This window comes from Saccopteryx bilineata, chromosome 1 (genome assembly GCF_036850765.1).
Source record: "Saccopteryx bilineata isolate mSacBil1 chromosome 1, mSacBil1_pri_phased_curated, whole genome shotgun sequence".
Taxonomy (NCBI): Eukaryota; Metazoa; Chordata; class Mammalia; order Chiroptera; family Emballonuridae; genus Saccopteryx; species Saccopteryx bilineata.
In genome coordinates, this window is record NC_089490.1 from 392,405,421 (window position 1) to 392,420,475 (window position 15,055).

At 48.9% G+C, this 15,055-nt stretch overlaps 1 protein-coding gene and 1 long non-coding RNA gene across 2 annotated transcripts; one reads left to right on the plus strand and one right to left on the minus strand.

Moving 5' to 3' along the window:
- Positions 1 to 1,422: 1,422 nt before the first annotated feature.
- On the minus strand, positions 1,423 to 3,581 carry LOC136318737 (uncharacterized). Its single transcript, XR_010728116.1, has 3 exons — positions 3,244 to 3,581; positions 2,513 to 2,616; positions 1,423 to 1,644 (listed from the first exon to the last, which is right to left on the minus strand). It is a non-coding gene; the product is annotated as an uncharacterized lncRNA (long non-coding RNA).
- SERPING1 (serpin family G member 1) lies at positions 3,009 to 14,022 on the plus strand. The gene is made up of 8 exons (XM_066251550.1): positions 3,009 to 3,069; positions 3,565 to 3,642; positions 5,230 to 5,878; positions 6,962 to 7,096; positions 8,292 to 8,492; positions 8,902 to 9,041; positions 12,361 to 12,580; positions 13,501 to 14,022. Exons 2-8 carry the CDS (start codon positions 3,589 to 3,591, stop codon positions 13,752 to 13,754), a joined length of 1,653 nt encoding a protein of 550 aa, XP_066107647.1. The 5' UTR covers positions 3,009 to 3,069; positions 3,565 to 3,588; the 3' UTR covers positions 13,755 to 14,022.
- Positions 14,023 to 15,055: the final 1,033 nt, after the last annotated feature.

Here is a 15,055-nt window from a genome sequence, read left to right on the forward strand (position 1 = left end):
CAGGGCACACAGGAGAAGCGCCCATTTGCTTCTCCACCCCGCCTCCTTCCTCTCTGTCTCTCTCTTCCCCTCCCGCAGCCAAGGCTCCATTGGAGCAGAGATGGCCCGGGCGCTGGGGATGGCTCCTTGGCCTCTGCCCCAGGCGCTAGAGTGGCTCTGGTCATGGCAGAGCGACGCCCCGGAGGGGCAGAGCATCGCCCCCTGGTGGGCAGAGCGTTGCCCCCTGGTGGGCGTGCCGGGTGGATCCTGGTTGGGCGCATGCGGGAGTCTGTCTGACTGTCTCTCCCCGTTTCCAGCTTCAGAAAAATACAAAAAAAAAAAAAAAAAAAGAAACAGTGGAGCCAAAAAATCGTAGGCCATTCCTTTATTAAAGTCTCGCACTGGCCAACAAGCAAACACTTCATTCAGAGCTCCCAAAGCCTTGACACATTCTCTGGTTCCACAACCAGGTGAATCTTCTCCGGTTTCTCCTAGAATCAAAGGCCCCACCAGTCATAGCGGAACTCGCAAAGCCCCTCAGCTCTGGTTCCCCATCTGCACACCTTCTCTCTCCCTGCAAACATGGTTTCTTCTTCAGCACTCTTCATTCTCTCCTCTCTCACTCTGCAAACATGGCTTCTTTCTTCTTCTTCTCCTTCTCTCTCTCTTCAAAACTTTCTGGTGCAAAAACCTCTCCTCCAGCAAACATTAGCAGAACAATGGCCCTTCCCAAGCAGGAAGGTAATTTGCAATTTCACAGACCACAGATACCTGGCACTGCCCAGCCCCCAATGCAAAGTATAAGAACAAACTTAAAAATCATATTTTACACACTTATTTGACCAACACAGACACACCCTCTAAACGTCTAAAGTGCAGGGGTGGCTTTGGCCAGAGAGTTTAAATGTCTGCAGAAGGAGACATTTCCCACAGGCTGGGAAATCTCTCCATTCAGCCTTGTTTACCCTTAGACTTCGGTCCATAGAGCATCGGACTCCTGCAGCTGGGCACAGATGCTCCGTCTGCTGCCTGCTTCCGCTAGTCCCTGGTGTACGCCAGTAATTTAGATGGGTCAATACAGGCTGAAACAGACTTGGTCTATATTTTGGTTATGTCACTTACTAGCTGTGTTGGGTGAATCAGTTCATTTCTGTGAGTCACTTCTCTTCCTTCATTTAACTTGGGATTATTATTAGCACCCACTTTATAGGTATCATTAGAATTAAGGAGAGGATGAGTGAGGTTGCTTTCTGCTTACTCCTTTTTGTTTGGCTGACCCATTGCCCAGAACTCGCAAGCTCAGTGTGCTTTCGAGGCCCCCAGTTGGGCCCTAGGACAGAGAAGTGATAATGTGTGTGCAGCTGCTCCAACCACGTATTAAATGAACTCAAAAAGGGTCTGGAGGCTTTGGCTAGAAATAAATGATAAAGGTTTATTCAAGGGTCTGAGAGTTTGCATACCCGCAACACGGGTAGGAAAAAACCCATAAATGTTCCGAAGAATAAAGAAAAGTTAAGTGTTCTTATAATAAAAAAGAGCCTTCTTGAAAATAATCAGTCCTGTATTCTTCTCCCTAGGATTGGTCCAGAATGGTTATCAGTCAGATGTCGGGCAGGCCGGATGATGGATGTCAGATGGATGTCGCATGGTCTGGAGGCATGAGTCCTTTGGGGGGAGGGGCGTAATGAGAGTGTTATCTGGACGTTTGATGTATAACCAGGCAGTGACACAGGACTGGCAAATGCAAAAGTTGAAGTCCCCAGGTTAGTTAAAACAAAAATAGAATTGTTTCCTCATGCCTCAACCTTTTTGACTTTAGTTACTTAGCAGCTTGACTAGAGTGACTGCATTGTATTTCTGGCACTGATGTGAACTTCCCCACAGTTTAGGGTCTTCCCAGTGGGCCACAGGGAATGAAGCTCTGGCGAAGCAGATGCAGTCTTTCTGGGTCTTTTCCAAGGACCCCCAAGGAGACACACAAATATTCTCTCTCGTTTCTGTCCCTGGTCAGTCCCTTAGAGTAGCTAAGTGCTTGCAGCCAGCCCTCCTGGATGTGCCAAACCATCAGTGCGACAATCATCGAACATCAGAGCTGGGCCAGGTCATCAGAGACTGCCTTGCTTTTCCAAGGAGGTATGGTTGCCAGATTTAGCAAATGAGATACAGGAATGCCCAGTTCAATTTGAATCTCAGATGAATGACCCCCCAAAATGTTAGTATAATTATGTCCCAACATTGCATGGAACATAGTTCAATTGTTTGCTGAAGTGAAATTCAGATTGAACTGGGCTTCCTGTATTTTATCTGGCAACCCTGCAAGGAGAGGTGCTGAGACGGAAGTCAGATGACAGCCAGGTCTTCTGGTTCCCAGGACACTACAAATGTCCCCCTGCCCCCAAACGCATACACCCAGCTTTCCGTTTATTTTGAACTTAAGGCAAACCCTTGCTGGGCTGGGTGCCCTGGACTCCTTGACTGAGTCACAAGAGGACCACTGATTCCAGGTCTCAGCGAAGAGAAACACTATACTCACAGAGAGCAGGGGAAGAGCAGAGGCCAGGTTAGGACTTCAGGCTTATCTCCAAGTGAGGGTGACCATGGGCCAGGCCCGAAGTGCTCCAAAGCTTGGCTGCTTATCTATCAAATAGGCACAAAGGGGTCTATTTCCAAAGAGTTACTTTAAGGATCAGCAGAGATAAGCAATTTCCGAAAATGTGGTTGCCTGTAAACTGTGGAGCTATTTGTGTCTGTCCTGTTTTTAGCATGACCCGTGAACGTGCAGGGGGTAAGTAAGCTTCCTTGTGTAAAGCTGAGGGCTAAACCCAAGTTTCCCTACCCCTGGCTCCCAACGGGTTTGGGGCTAAATCCCCGGTTCTGCCCCCAGAAGCCCACCAAGAAATCCTTCCCATCGTGATTTACAGGAACTCACACCAGCGATCAATCATCCTTAATTTGTAACTGGGCAGTGTCCTGGGCCAGCCAATAGCGAAAACCGACCCCCCCACCTACACACACCCCACCCTCCTTGACCCTGTGGGACTATCCACTCAGTCTGCACTGAAGCTGCCCAGGCCCAGGAGTTGGGAGCAGGTCTGGTTCCTGGGAGGGGGGCATGGGGAGGGATCTTCTCATCATCCTATCCCCCACCCCCACCCCCACCCCCGCTCCGTTTCCCTGGCCCCTTTTAGCCCCGCGGTCTCTACAGACTTGCTTCCACTTAAGACTTCTGCCTCTCCCCTTCCCGACCCTCCTGGGCTGTCGTACCCAACCCCTTCTGGCCTTCTCCTCCTCCCTCTGCCTCTGGCCTTATTGTCTGGCTGAAGCAGGACCCCCAGGATGGAACAGATGGACGGAGACCCGGGCCTGGGGGGACAGGCAGAGCCAGCGGGTTCCGGGAAAGGGAAGCGGTTTTGGGAAAACAAAACAGAGGGCGGAGCCTGAGAGAAGGTGGCTGGGAGAGGGAGGTGGAGAGCCCTCACAGACTGGGGCTAGGGCAGGGGGAGTGGAACCGGGGCGGGGAGTGGAACCGGGGCGGGCCCGGGCCCCCGGGCTCGAAGTTGGCTCCGACTCTGGCTGGCTCCGCAGGTCCGGCCTGACATCGCCTCCCAGATGGCCTCCAGGCTGACCCCGCTGACCCTCCTGCTGCTGTTGCTGTTGGCTGCGGTGAGTGGCCCCTTCATGGGATGGGGGTGGTGGTGCTTAGGGTTAACCCTTCAGGCTCCGGCGAATGAGGAGAGCTCCTTTTGGGATCAGCCAGTTTGATCCTTGCAGCTCCATTCGTAGAAAGCCTGGAAAGAGCTGGGTCTCAGAGGGACACAGGTTCGAATCCTGGCCCGCTAGGCCCCAGCCTGGTGGCTTTGAGCAAGTCACTTCTCCGAGCCCACCTGCCCTGATTTTATCAAGTGGAGAATAAACGGAAGGACCAAATATGGCAAGGAGATGGGCAGTATTTTGTGGTATGAAAGCTGGGGTTGTGGACACTGAGGGGTAGGGAAGGGGTTTGGCAGGTGGGACACAGGGTCTCCCCAGGCTGAGCCAGTGAAAAGCGGAAGTGATAACAGACACACCTGGGCCTGGGTGGGCGCTAACTGCAGTGAGAGGTCCCGGTGTTCTGGGGAGCAGGGGTAAGGGCTGAGCCCAGGAGCATGGCGGATGCTTGTTCTGGCCTTTGTGTTCATGTGTGTGGAAGGTGGCACCAGCAATGTCCTTTGTGATTCAGCAGGTGATGTAATAATAAGCAGAGACCTGGATCAGACCAAGGTTTGACTCCTAGCTTTCCCTACAGCTTCTGCGAGACCCTGGGCCCAGTTACTTAGTATGTCTTGGCATTAGTTTCTTTTATCAGTGACATGGGGATAATACATGATTTCTCAACCCGGAACAATCAGCATGTGGGGCTGGACAATTCCTCAGTATGAAGGGCTGTCCTGTGCTTTGTAAAATGTCTTGCTGTTTCCCTGGCCTCCACCCACTAGAATCCAGCAGCATCTCCCCCCTCCCCCCATCCCCTTCACTCACTATGACAACCGAAAATGCCTTCAGACATTGCCACATGTCCTCTGAGGTCAAATTTGTTTCTGATTGAGAGCTACTGGTCTATACTATTTCTTCCTCCCTCTGTTTCTTCCTTCCTTCTGTACTTCCCTCTTTCTTTCCTTCTTTCTGTTCCTTTCCTTCCTTCCTTCCTTCCTCCCTCCCTCCCTCCCTCCCTCCCTCCCTCCCTCCCTCCCTCCCTTCCTTCCTTCCTTCCTTCCTTCCTTCCTTCCTTCCTTCCTTCTTTCCAATACCCATTAATGAGCTACAACCCACAATTTGAAAAACCACTGTTCTAAAGCTAAGGCTACAAGCTCAAATGTCTATCCTGGGCAGGCAACTAAGTCAAAACAGGCAGATTGTTTTGTTTTTAATTGTAAGAACACGGATAAATGGACATTGACACTCAGCTCCAAAGTCTGGGAAACAGCTTCCTATGTGACAGTAATTGGTCAGTGATAACAGCGTCCCTGACTAATTCTCATCTTCGGCAGAGAATATTCGTGCCCACCCCACCACGCTCACCCGTTCTTGCCTTGCCCCTGCACTGAAGGAATTCCTGGCCTTGGCTCCAGGCAGACCCCTCATCCACCAGACCTTTTCAGAAATTATCTTGGGTACAAGATCTTATCCACATTCCTACCTTCTCTTCCTGCTTTGAGTGTTTGAAGGGACTGTGCCTCATAGAAAAATGAAACTCAGTTTCTTGACCTACAGGATAGAGCCTCCTCAAATCCTAATGGTATCAGCCATGGTCCCCCGGATCTGGACAGCTTGCGAGGAGAAACCAAAAATCCTAATGGTACCAGCCATGGTCCCCCGGATCTGGACAGCCTGCGAGGAGAAAACAAAAATCCTAATGGTACCAGCCATGGTCCCCCGGATCTGGACAGCCTGCGAGGAGAAAACAAAAATCCTAATGGTACCAGCCATGGTCCCCCGGATCTGGACAGCTTGCGAGGAGAAAACAAAGAAAATGTCTCAGAGAAAGAGATCCCTAAGAATCAATCCAGTCAGCCCGCCAAGGGCTCTTCCCCCGTGCAGACAAACAACTCAACCATTCTAAGGGCTAGTACCACTTTGCAGACCGCTTCCCAGCTCTGCCTCCAATCAACTGCTCAACCTACCCTGCCAACCACTCAACCTACCTACCCAACTACCCAGCCCACTACTGGGCCCCTCTGCCCAGAGCCTGACACTTACTGTCCTGACTTGGAGAATCCTTCAGCAAAGCACATACTCGGGGAAGCTTTGACAGATTTCTCTGTGAAGCTCTACCATGCCATCTCATCAGTGAAGAAGGCTGAGACCAATATGGTCTTCTCACCTTTCGGCGTCGCCAGCCTGCTTACTCAGGTCCTGCTTGGTAAGAACCTGGCTGAGTTCTCTTCAGGTTGTATGTTGGACCCACCCATGAGGGTCCCTAACCCAGACACCTACAAAGCTATGCCTCAGTGAGGAAGCTATAAAGATGGGCTACATTTGACAGGAGCGTGGGGGGGGTATTCTTTTTATGCTTGAACTTTCACTTATTCCTTCATGTAACAATGATTTAACAGGCACCATGGCTTATAAAACTCTATGGACCACACAAGAACATATAAAACAAGGACCCAGCCACCATGAAGTCCCAGAATCCTAATATCCTTAACCTCTCTACCCACTAGATGCTGGTAGCATCCCCCCACTTTTAACAACCAGAGTATCTTCAGACATTGCCAAATGTTCCCTGGAAGGCACATTCCAGTTGATTGGTTTCAGTTAATATCTCTGATGCTCAAAAGATAAGCCTTGAATTCTGTCTATATCCTGCATTTATTAGCTCTGTGATCTTAAATTGAATAGACTGCTTAACCTCTTAAACCTCAGGTTCCTCATCTGCACAATGAGGATAGTAATTTCCTTTATGTAAAAGGGTTATTGTGATTCAATGAGATAATATGGGAGAAGCACTTGTAATGTCTGGAACCAAGTAAGTGCTCAATAAATTGCATCTGCTACTGCATAGAAGATGAATATTTAATGATGAATAGCTAAACGGGTATTGAACATCCATCCTCTTTTATGATTCTCTGATGTCTCCTCTTAATAGTGATCTAGTGTCACTGCCTATAGGGTGAAATCTTATAAACCCAAACCAACTCAGTAATAGTTCATGTGGAATAGGCAGCGGTTGGGCCAGGCTTTGAATGATGAGTAGGCAGAAAAATAAAAGAGGAAAGTATTTGAAGCGCTGGAAAGGCCTAACTGTGATTATTCATAAGTCCCACACCCCTCTCTTTGGATGCATATACTGTCTCCTGAAACCACGCCTCCAGCTCTGATAGTTGATCCCCTCCATAGCAGGCATCAACCCCCCATTCCAGCCTGGGCCCTCAAAAGTGACCTGACTGATGATGGGTCCCCCATACCTCCTGCAGCCGCCCCTTGTCTCTGCCCTTTATTGCAGGGGCTGGGAACACCACCAAGAAAAACCTGGAGACCGTCCTCTCCTACCCCGAGGACTTTGCCTGCGTCCACCAGGCCCTGAAGGCTTTCACATCCAAAGGCTTCATGTCGGCCTCCCAGATCTTCCACAGCCCAGGTCAGTGCCGGGGACCAGGAGGCTGCTGAGCAGGGTCCTGAAGGGAGTCTGAGGGGGACCCAGCACTAGGGAGAAATGACAGAGGGACGTCAGAGAGAGAACATCTAGGGTGAACTGTGGAGCACGTTAAGGGCCTCTCAGCAGACACATCGGGTGGCTCCAGACGGTCCGGCTGGTGAGACCCAGGGCAAGTCATCTGCATTCATCCACTCCGTTTGGAACAACAGCCCGGGAAGAGGTGGGGCTAGAGAGCTATAGACGGAAAATAGGCAACACAGGTTCAGGGAGTCTTAGAGCTCCTAGTCTTTGTACTTTTTTTCTCTTATATGAACTTGTTGTCATTTACATGTGTTAGATTACGAAGTAGGTAGTAAGAATGATAAACTTCCAAAATGATCAAACGCAGGTTTTTTTTAAGCTTTGATCCACAGAGCCCTAGGGTTCTGCAGAGCTGTTTGAGAAGTCAGGGTGGGAGAGGGGAGTTGGGGGGCTGCCACTTCCTGTGAGAGGGAGATGGAGCCAGCTGGGCTCTGAGCCCTCACCCAGCCTCCGCCAGAGCCCTTTTATACAGTGGGCTTCAGACCTGCCTTTATTTGAAAACACAGTTCCGCCACTTGAAAAGGTTTGAAAACTACAGATCTCTAGTCTGACCCTCTCTTTAAATAAAGGAAAATATATTTTAGTAATGTTGCATTTACTTATTTGCTATAAACCAACGTTACCCTCTGTCTTGCTGGGTTGGTAGAAAATGCAACTACATTCAATATCAGTTACTTAGTCCAGGAGAAATTTCTCTTCCAAACACTATTTTCTTTAGTGGACCTGGGCTTTGGAGAGCGAAGGAAGTCTTATTAATAACTTTCACTCAGGCCGGGAAGCAGACTCTGTTGCCTCTTGAATTAAGAAAAGAGGGAAAATACAGACAAACAGAAGTAAAGAGTTATCTTGCTGAGCCGTGCTTACAGCAAGCAGAGGCAGGTGGGGCCTAGGATAAATTCTGCTCAAAGTTCAGGGTTTCCCTTCTTTGGGCCTCATTGTCACATCTACTAGAGGAGTGGCCTGTTCCAACATGCTGTGTCCTAGGAATGAGCACAGAGCATGCTGGGAAACATACCCCCTCTCAAAACCTGCTCCAGGAAGGCGGGAGGGTGTTCAGGGGACTCATGCCTCCTTTTTGCGACCCGCCCTCCCACAGACCTGGCTATAAGGGATGCCTTTGTCAATGCCGCTCAGAACCTGTATGACAGCCCTAGAGTGCTGGGAAATGACAGTAATGTCAACTTGGAGCTCATCAACAGCTGGGTGGCAGAGAAGACCAATGACAAGATCAGCCATTTGCTAGACAGCCTGCCCTCCGACACCCGCCTGGTCTTCCTCAATGCTATCTACCTAAGTGGTAAGGGGGCCCTGGACCCAGTCATCTTACCATCCTGTATCCTTCTTCCCCTCCTGGCTGCAAAGCCCACCCAACCCCACGACCCCAAGATCCATGGCTGGACCCCATTGTACCTGTCCCACCCCTTGCTAACAAGGACTGTAGCTCTACATCCTTTGTTCTTTTCTTTTCTTTCTCACACTTTTTTTTTACGATTTTATTTATTGATTTTAGAAAAACAGGGAGAGGGAGGGATGGGAAGTACCAGCTTCGTGTATGTGCTTTGGCCCGGCAAGCCCGGAGTCTTACACTGGCACCCTCAGCGTTCCAGGTCGGTGCCTTGTCCACTGTGCCACCACAGGGCAGGCTTTAGCTCTACACCCTCTCTGCTCCTGCATTAGAGTACCCTCCCTCTCTTTCTTCCTTCTAGCCAAGTGGAAGAAAACATTCGATCACAAAAGAACCAAGAAGGAACCCTTTCACTTAAAATCCTCTGTGATAAAAGTGCCCATGATGACCAGCAAGAAGTACCCGGTGGCCCATTTCAATGACCAGACATTGAAAGCCAAGGTCAGTTCTTGGCTCTTCCCACTCCTGTTTCAGTGCCTTTTGTGTGTCCTGATCTCTTTTCTGCTGGAGCCCCATTGATTTGGGGCGCACCCTTCCTAATTTCTGCTCCTTTCTTCTGTATTTCTACCCTGTCTTTTCTTTCTTCATTCTCCAGCATTGACCAAGGCAGGCATTGTATATTCTAGGCTGGAAAGCAGGATTCTAAGGTTTCTTCACTCATCTCTACTCCATCAAATGGCAAAAGTGAGTCATGTTTCTATTCTGTGCATCTGATGTATGCATGCATGTACCGCACACATGTATGTACACATGTATCGGTGTATCTACATGTGACTACATGGTGTACGTGTGCACATGTGTTTAAAGGCTTAACTCCCTTAGCAGAAACTGAACAGTGGATGGGGAGGAAGGGAAGACAGAATACGGAGCTCAGAGGATTCCAGGTAGTAAAGTGTCTCACACCCAGTGATCAGGTATTTCTGCCTGGGTAGGACAGCGAGACACAGACAGACCTATAGGTAAAGCTCAGTGGGAGACACCCAGTGGCTGAGTTCCAGGCCGAGAAGTAGAGGACGTGTCCTGGAGCACGCTGGGCTTGTTTCCCTCTGGGAGCTGGGGTTTGCTTTCCCTCCTCTGAGACACTTCTTCACTCGGGTTTTCACATAACATGTTTCTTCTGCTCATCCAGGTGTCAGCTCAAAGCCCACTTTGGTGGAGAGGCCTTCCCCCTCAAAGTAGCGCCTTCCTCACCCTATAACATCCCCGATTTATTATATTCATGGTATTTATCACTGTCTGAAATGGCTATTTGTTTATTTGGTGACACTATTGTCTATCTCCCTGAGATATTTCTATCCTTGGGAATAGAGACCTTACCTGTCTTGTTTCTAAAAAATGTCCCCAGTGCCTAGAACACTGTCATATATAATAAGTACTCGTTATACATTTGCTGAATAAACGAATGAATTCAGTGGAGGGTGCCAGTGTGCGTGGCTGAGAAGACTTCAGAGGGGAGGTTACATTTGATCACTCATGCACTTTTCCATACATTGGTCCCCATTCAGTGAATTTGACCATAATTATTTTTTAAAAATCGGAATAGCATGTACAAGGAAGAGAATAGTGATCAGGCCATCACTCTAACTCATATGATAGGGGAGAAGGTACCAGTGTCTTTTTTTTTTTTTTTTTTGTATTTTTCTGAAGCTGGAAACGGGGAGAGACAGTCAGATAGACTCCCGCATGCGCCCGACCGGGATCCACCCGGCACGTCCACCAGGGGGTGACAGTCTGCCCACCAGGGGGCGATGCTCTGCCCCTCCGGGGCGTCGCTCTGTCACGACCAGAGCCACTGTAGCGCCTGGGGCAGAGGCCAAGGAGCCATCCCCAGCGCCCAGGCCATCTTTGCTCCAATGGAGCCTTGGCTGTGGGAGGGGAAGAGAGAGACAGAAAGGAAAGGGGGGGGGGGAGAAGCAAATGGGCGCTTCTCCTATGTGCCCTGGCCGGGAATCGAACCTGGGTCCCCCGCACGCCAGGCTGACGCTCTATCACTGAGCCAACCGGCCAGGGCCACCAGTGTCTTTTTATGTCAACAGAGCAGGAGTTTTGTGCACAAAAACACAGTATTTACAGTTCCTTGGATTTTAAACATAATTAATGTATTAATGTTATAAATTCAAGATATTAAACCTTTTGATTTTAAGCAAATTTACTTATATTTATAATAGTTTTTATATAGAAACACTGACTTATTTTTTAATCAAGTCACTTTGAACAGAGTAAATTTCTTTAAACCATTTCTTCCATTTACAAATATGGTTAATGTTCCCATAAGCATTTCAAGGTTATGAGGATGCTTATACTTTATTTTCTTTTGAAGTATGTCGTATACCTGACAGGGCAGAATTAAAACCCTGCTTGGCCATGTTTTCCTAACACCCGTGAACTGAAAATTAAATTTAAAGAGTAAATCAACTTTAACCCAACATCTTGACATCATTCTTAAACTTAATGAAATTATTCTATACCTTTTTTGCTTAAAAGCAGAAAACTAGTGTGTCTGATTCTCTTAAGACTACCCTGAATTTATTAGCTGGTGTTACTACTATGAAGTTGGTTTACTTTGTCATTCTCATACTTAATTCTAAGTCTTCCTGAGACTTAAAAGAGAATTCACCCAACTAAGGGGGTTAGATTTACTGGCTCAGGTATGCTTCAGTTACTGGCTTAGAAATTCAAGACCATAACATGGTACTTCATGGTCCAAGGTTCAAGGACTGTAGGCAGGACTTGAAGGGTACATATCGCCCAGATGAGCGCACCCCTGTTGAAGCCTCCATCAAGAGGGACCCCGTGTCCATACTCTTCAGTCAATAGCAATTTACATCCTGCTTCTTCTGGGCCATTTTTTCAAATTCCAACAGTTGATTGGTTCCAGTTAATTTCTTCATTGCCCAGTTGAATTCTGCAGTCTAGGTTCTTCTTGTCCATCTTTCAACCTCAACCATAACACCTTTTTAATGATAGTCTCTTATATCCTATTAATCTAAGATCTCACCACCTTGGCATGATTGACATCTTGGGTTGGGTAATTCTTTGTTGCAAGGTGGTGCCGTCCTGGGCATTGTAGGATTTAGTGTTATCCTTGGCTTCTACCCACTAGATCCTAGTAATACCGTGAGTCCCCTCCTCCAGTTGTAACAACCAAAATGTCTCCAGATGTCCCCTGGGGGCAATTCGCCCTGAGTTGAGAACTTGCATTAGACCCCATTAGGCACTGGGGACATTGTTAGAAACAATGCACTTCTCTTATATTTTTGTCTGGCCATCAATGAAATTTCTTCTCACAGCAAATTGGAAGGTAAGCTAGGATCAACTTGTACAAAATCTTGAAAGTCACACTAAGGGATTTATACTTGCTCTCATAGGCACTGCAGAATCATCAAGTCTTTAAAAGGACTGCCCTGGTAACTCTGGTGGTATGTTCTGCGTGTTACATACTTTATACACAACCCACTGGAGAGGAAGGGGACAGGACTCAGATTTCATTACTTGCCTGTATTACACAGTTCACCAGAGGTAGAGTCAGGGTGTCATCCTCGGCCTATGTGACCTGAAACTTGTGCTCACTCTTCTGCGTCTCACCAGCACAGAGTTAGACCAGCACCTAGCCCAGTTTCCTCCCCATTTCCTGGCACAGCCTGGAAGCTTCAGCCCAGCCGCTGCTTGCTGAAATGGTACAGATCAGAGCAGCAGACTGAAGATCAGCCTCGGGACCCGGAGGGCGGGAAGACTGATAGGTGCCTCTCTTTTTCTCCAGGTGGGGCAACTGCAGCTCTCCAACAACCTGAGCATGGTGATCCTAATGCCCCAGAGCATGACATACCATCTGGAAGACATGGAGCAGGCTCTTAGCCCCTCTGTCTTGATGGCCATCATGAGGAAGCTGGAGATGGTCAAGTACCAGCCCACTCTCCTGATGATGCCCCGTTTCAAACTCAAGAGCAGCCAGGACATGTTGACAGTGATGGAGAACCTGGGTGAGCCCTGGCAGCTCGGAGTTGTTCCTAGACCATCAGAGGAGAAAATGGGGGGGGGGGGGGTCCTTACAATGCATTTAGTCCTCTCCAGAGTATTTTTTACAGCTATAATCTTAAACTGTCCCTCCATCCTGTAAATTACAGGGACAGGTGCCATTATCTCATTACATCATTGAGGAAATGACTCAGAAAGTTGACATGATTTAGCCAAGGTCCCTGGAGCTAGCAGTGAGCCAGCCCAGGCCTTTAACTCTTCTGACTGTTTGCACTATGGTTCACTGTGACATTGGGACAGGTGACTAAGGTGGGCTGTGGATGCTCCTCCCCCAGAGACATTTCATAACACTCAACTAATCCATGGATTATGCAAGAAGCGCTCAGGATAAGAGGGCCTAGAGGCTTCTGAGTTTAGGAGAGGCAACAGAGATTGCATTTCCTAACCTTTGGCCTCACGTCCTGGCCTTTGACCTCCCTTCCCGATATATCTCTTTATTTTCTTTTAAAGTACTTGACCTCCTGATAGGCAATCTTGTTTCCTAGCATATATCACACCCTTGTATATGACCTCATTTGATAACATATGACCTCTTTCTTGTATAGTATATCATTTTCAAGGTGCTTATTGACAAGGAAGAAATGACATCATTTTTCAGGGTTTTTTGTGGGTGGGGGCAAGGTCTCTCCCCATCTGAGAGAAAGTGGGGGTTGGAGTAAAGATGGGCCCACCAGCAAAGGGTGGAAGTAAAGATGGGCCCACCAGCAAAGACCGGAAGGTATGCTAGACATTTTGGTAAGCAAGAAGGAGGAAGAAGAGAGTATTGGGACTTTGGACCAACCCAGAAAATTCAGGACAAATGTTTTCAGCAACTGAGGGTTTTGTGCTGGTCGTTGACTCATTGTTTTTTCTGGTTATGCCGTAGAATTCTATGACTTTTCTTATGACCTCAACCTGTGCGGGCTGACAGAGGACCCGGATCTTATGGTGTCTGCGATGGAGCACCAGACGGTGCTGGAGCTGACGGAGACCGGGGTGGAGGCGGCTGCGGCCTCTGCCATCTCGGTGGCCCGCACTCTGCTGGTCTTTGAGGTCCAACAGCCCTTCCTCTTCCTGCTCTGGGACCAGCAGCACAGGTTCCCTGTCTTCATGGGGCGGGTGTATGACCCCAGCTCCTGAGAGCAGCAGGGGCCAGCCTAGGGCACACCCGACCCCTCCACGCCCCACTTGTTCAGCTGCAGGTCTCCCTGCTGCTGCCTACCTGAGCTTGCCCGCAGCCACCTCCTGCCTCTGGTGTCCTCTGTCCTCCACCTGAAGGGCACCGTCACAGTCTGGTGAAGGGACCTGCATCTAGTATCCCTTCGCTATGTATGACTCTCTAAACCACTTTTTGCAGTCTTCTCTGGTTCAAGTTCACTAGACTATACAAATAAAACCTGGCAGACCACGTCTTCCTCTCTCATTTGCCTTTCCGTTTTCAGGGACAAGAGTAAACATGCCCTGTGTCAGCTAGCGACTGCCTTGTAACAAATCACTCCAGCTAGTGGCTTAAAATAATAACCATTTATAGTTTCATCTAAATCTCAGGGTTGGCTAAGTGGTCTTGCTTATCTGGGCTGGACCTAGCTGTTCTCCTCCAGACTCAATCCACTTCTCTATTGGTTGATTCTTTGTGTGTGTGTGTGTGTATTTTTCCAAAGTGAGAAGGTGGGGCCTGACCTGTGGTGGTACAGTGGATAAAGCGTCGACCTGGAAATGCTGAGGTCGCTGGTTTGAAACCCTGGGCTTGCCTGGTGAAGGCACATATGGGAGTTGATGTTTCCAGCTCCTCCCCCCCTTCTCTCTCTCTGTCTCTCTCTCTGTCTCTCTGTCTCTCCCTCTCCTTTCTAAAATGAAAAAAAACAAAACAAAAAAAAAACAAAGTGAGAAGGTGGGGAGACAGACTCTCGCATGCGACCGACCAGGATCCACCTGGCATGTCCAGGGGGCGATGCTCTGCCACTCTGGGGCATTGCTCTGCTGCAATCGGAGCTATTCTAGTGCCTGAGGCGGAAGCCATGGAGCCATCCTCAGCACCCGGGCCAACTTTGCTCCAATGGAGCCTTGGCTGCGGGAAGGGAAGAGAGAGAGACAGAGAAGAAGGAGAGGGGGAAGGGTGGAGAAGCAGATGGGTACTTATCCTGTGTGCCCTGGCTGGGAATCGAACCCTGGACTTCCACATGCCAGGCCAATGCTCTATCCCTGAGCCAACTGGCCAGGGCCCATTGGTTGATTCTTGTATGTGTCCTGAACGGGGATCAAACCTGCAACCCTGGTGTATCGGAACAATGCTTCAACCGACTGAGCTACCTGGCCAGGGCAACAGGCTACCTTTTTCACACCTCTGCGTCTCTGTTAGCATCAGATTGACCACTGTCTCATCAGCCAAAGCAAGTAAGTCACATGGCCAGACCTGGAGTTCTAGTGGACAGGCACTGAGT

Excerpts from the sequence above, each read along its gene's own strand:
- SERPING1 (XM_066251550.1), top strand. The coding sequence starts at position 3,589 with ATGGCCTCCAGGCTGACCCCGCTGACCCTCCTGCTGCTGTTGCTGTTG. Across the intron at positions 8,493-8,901 it reads CAATGCTATCTACCTAAGTG|CCAAGTGGAAGAAAACATTC; the intron begins GTAAGGGGGCCC and ends TCTTCCTTCTAG. Across the intron at positions 12,581-13,500 it reads GACAGTGATGGAGAACCTGG|AATTCTATGACTTTTCTTAT; the intron begins GTGAGCCCTGGC and ends GTTATGCCGTAG.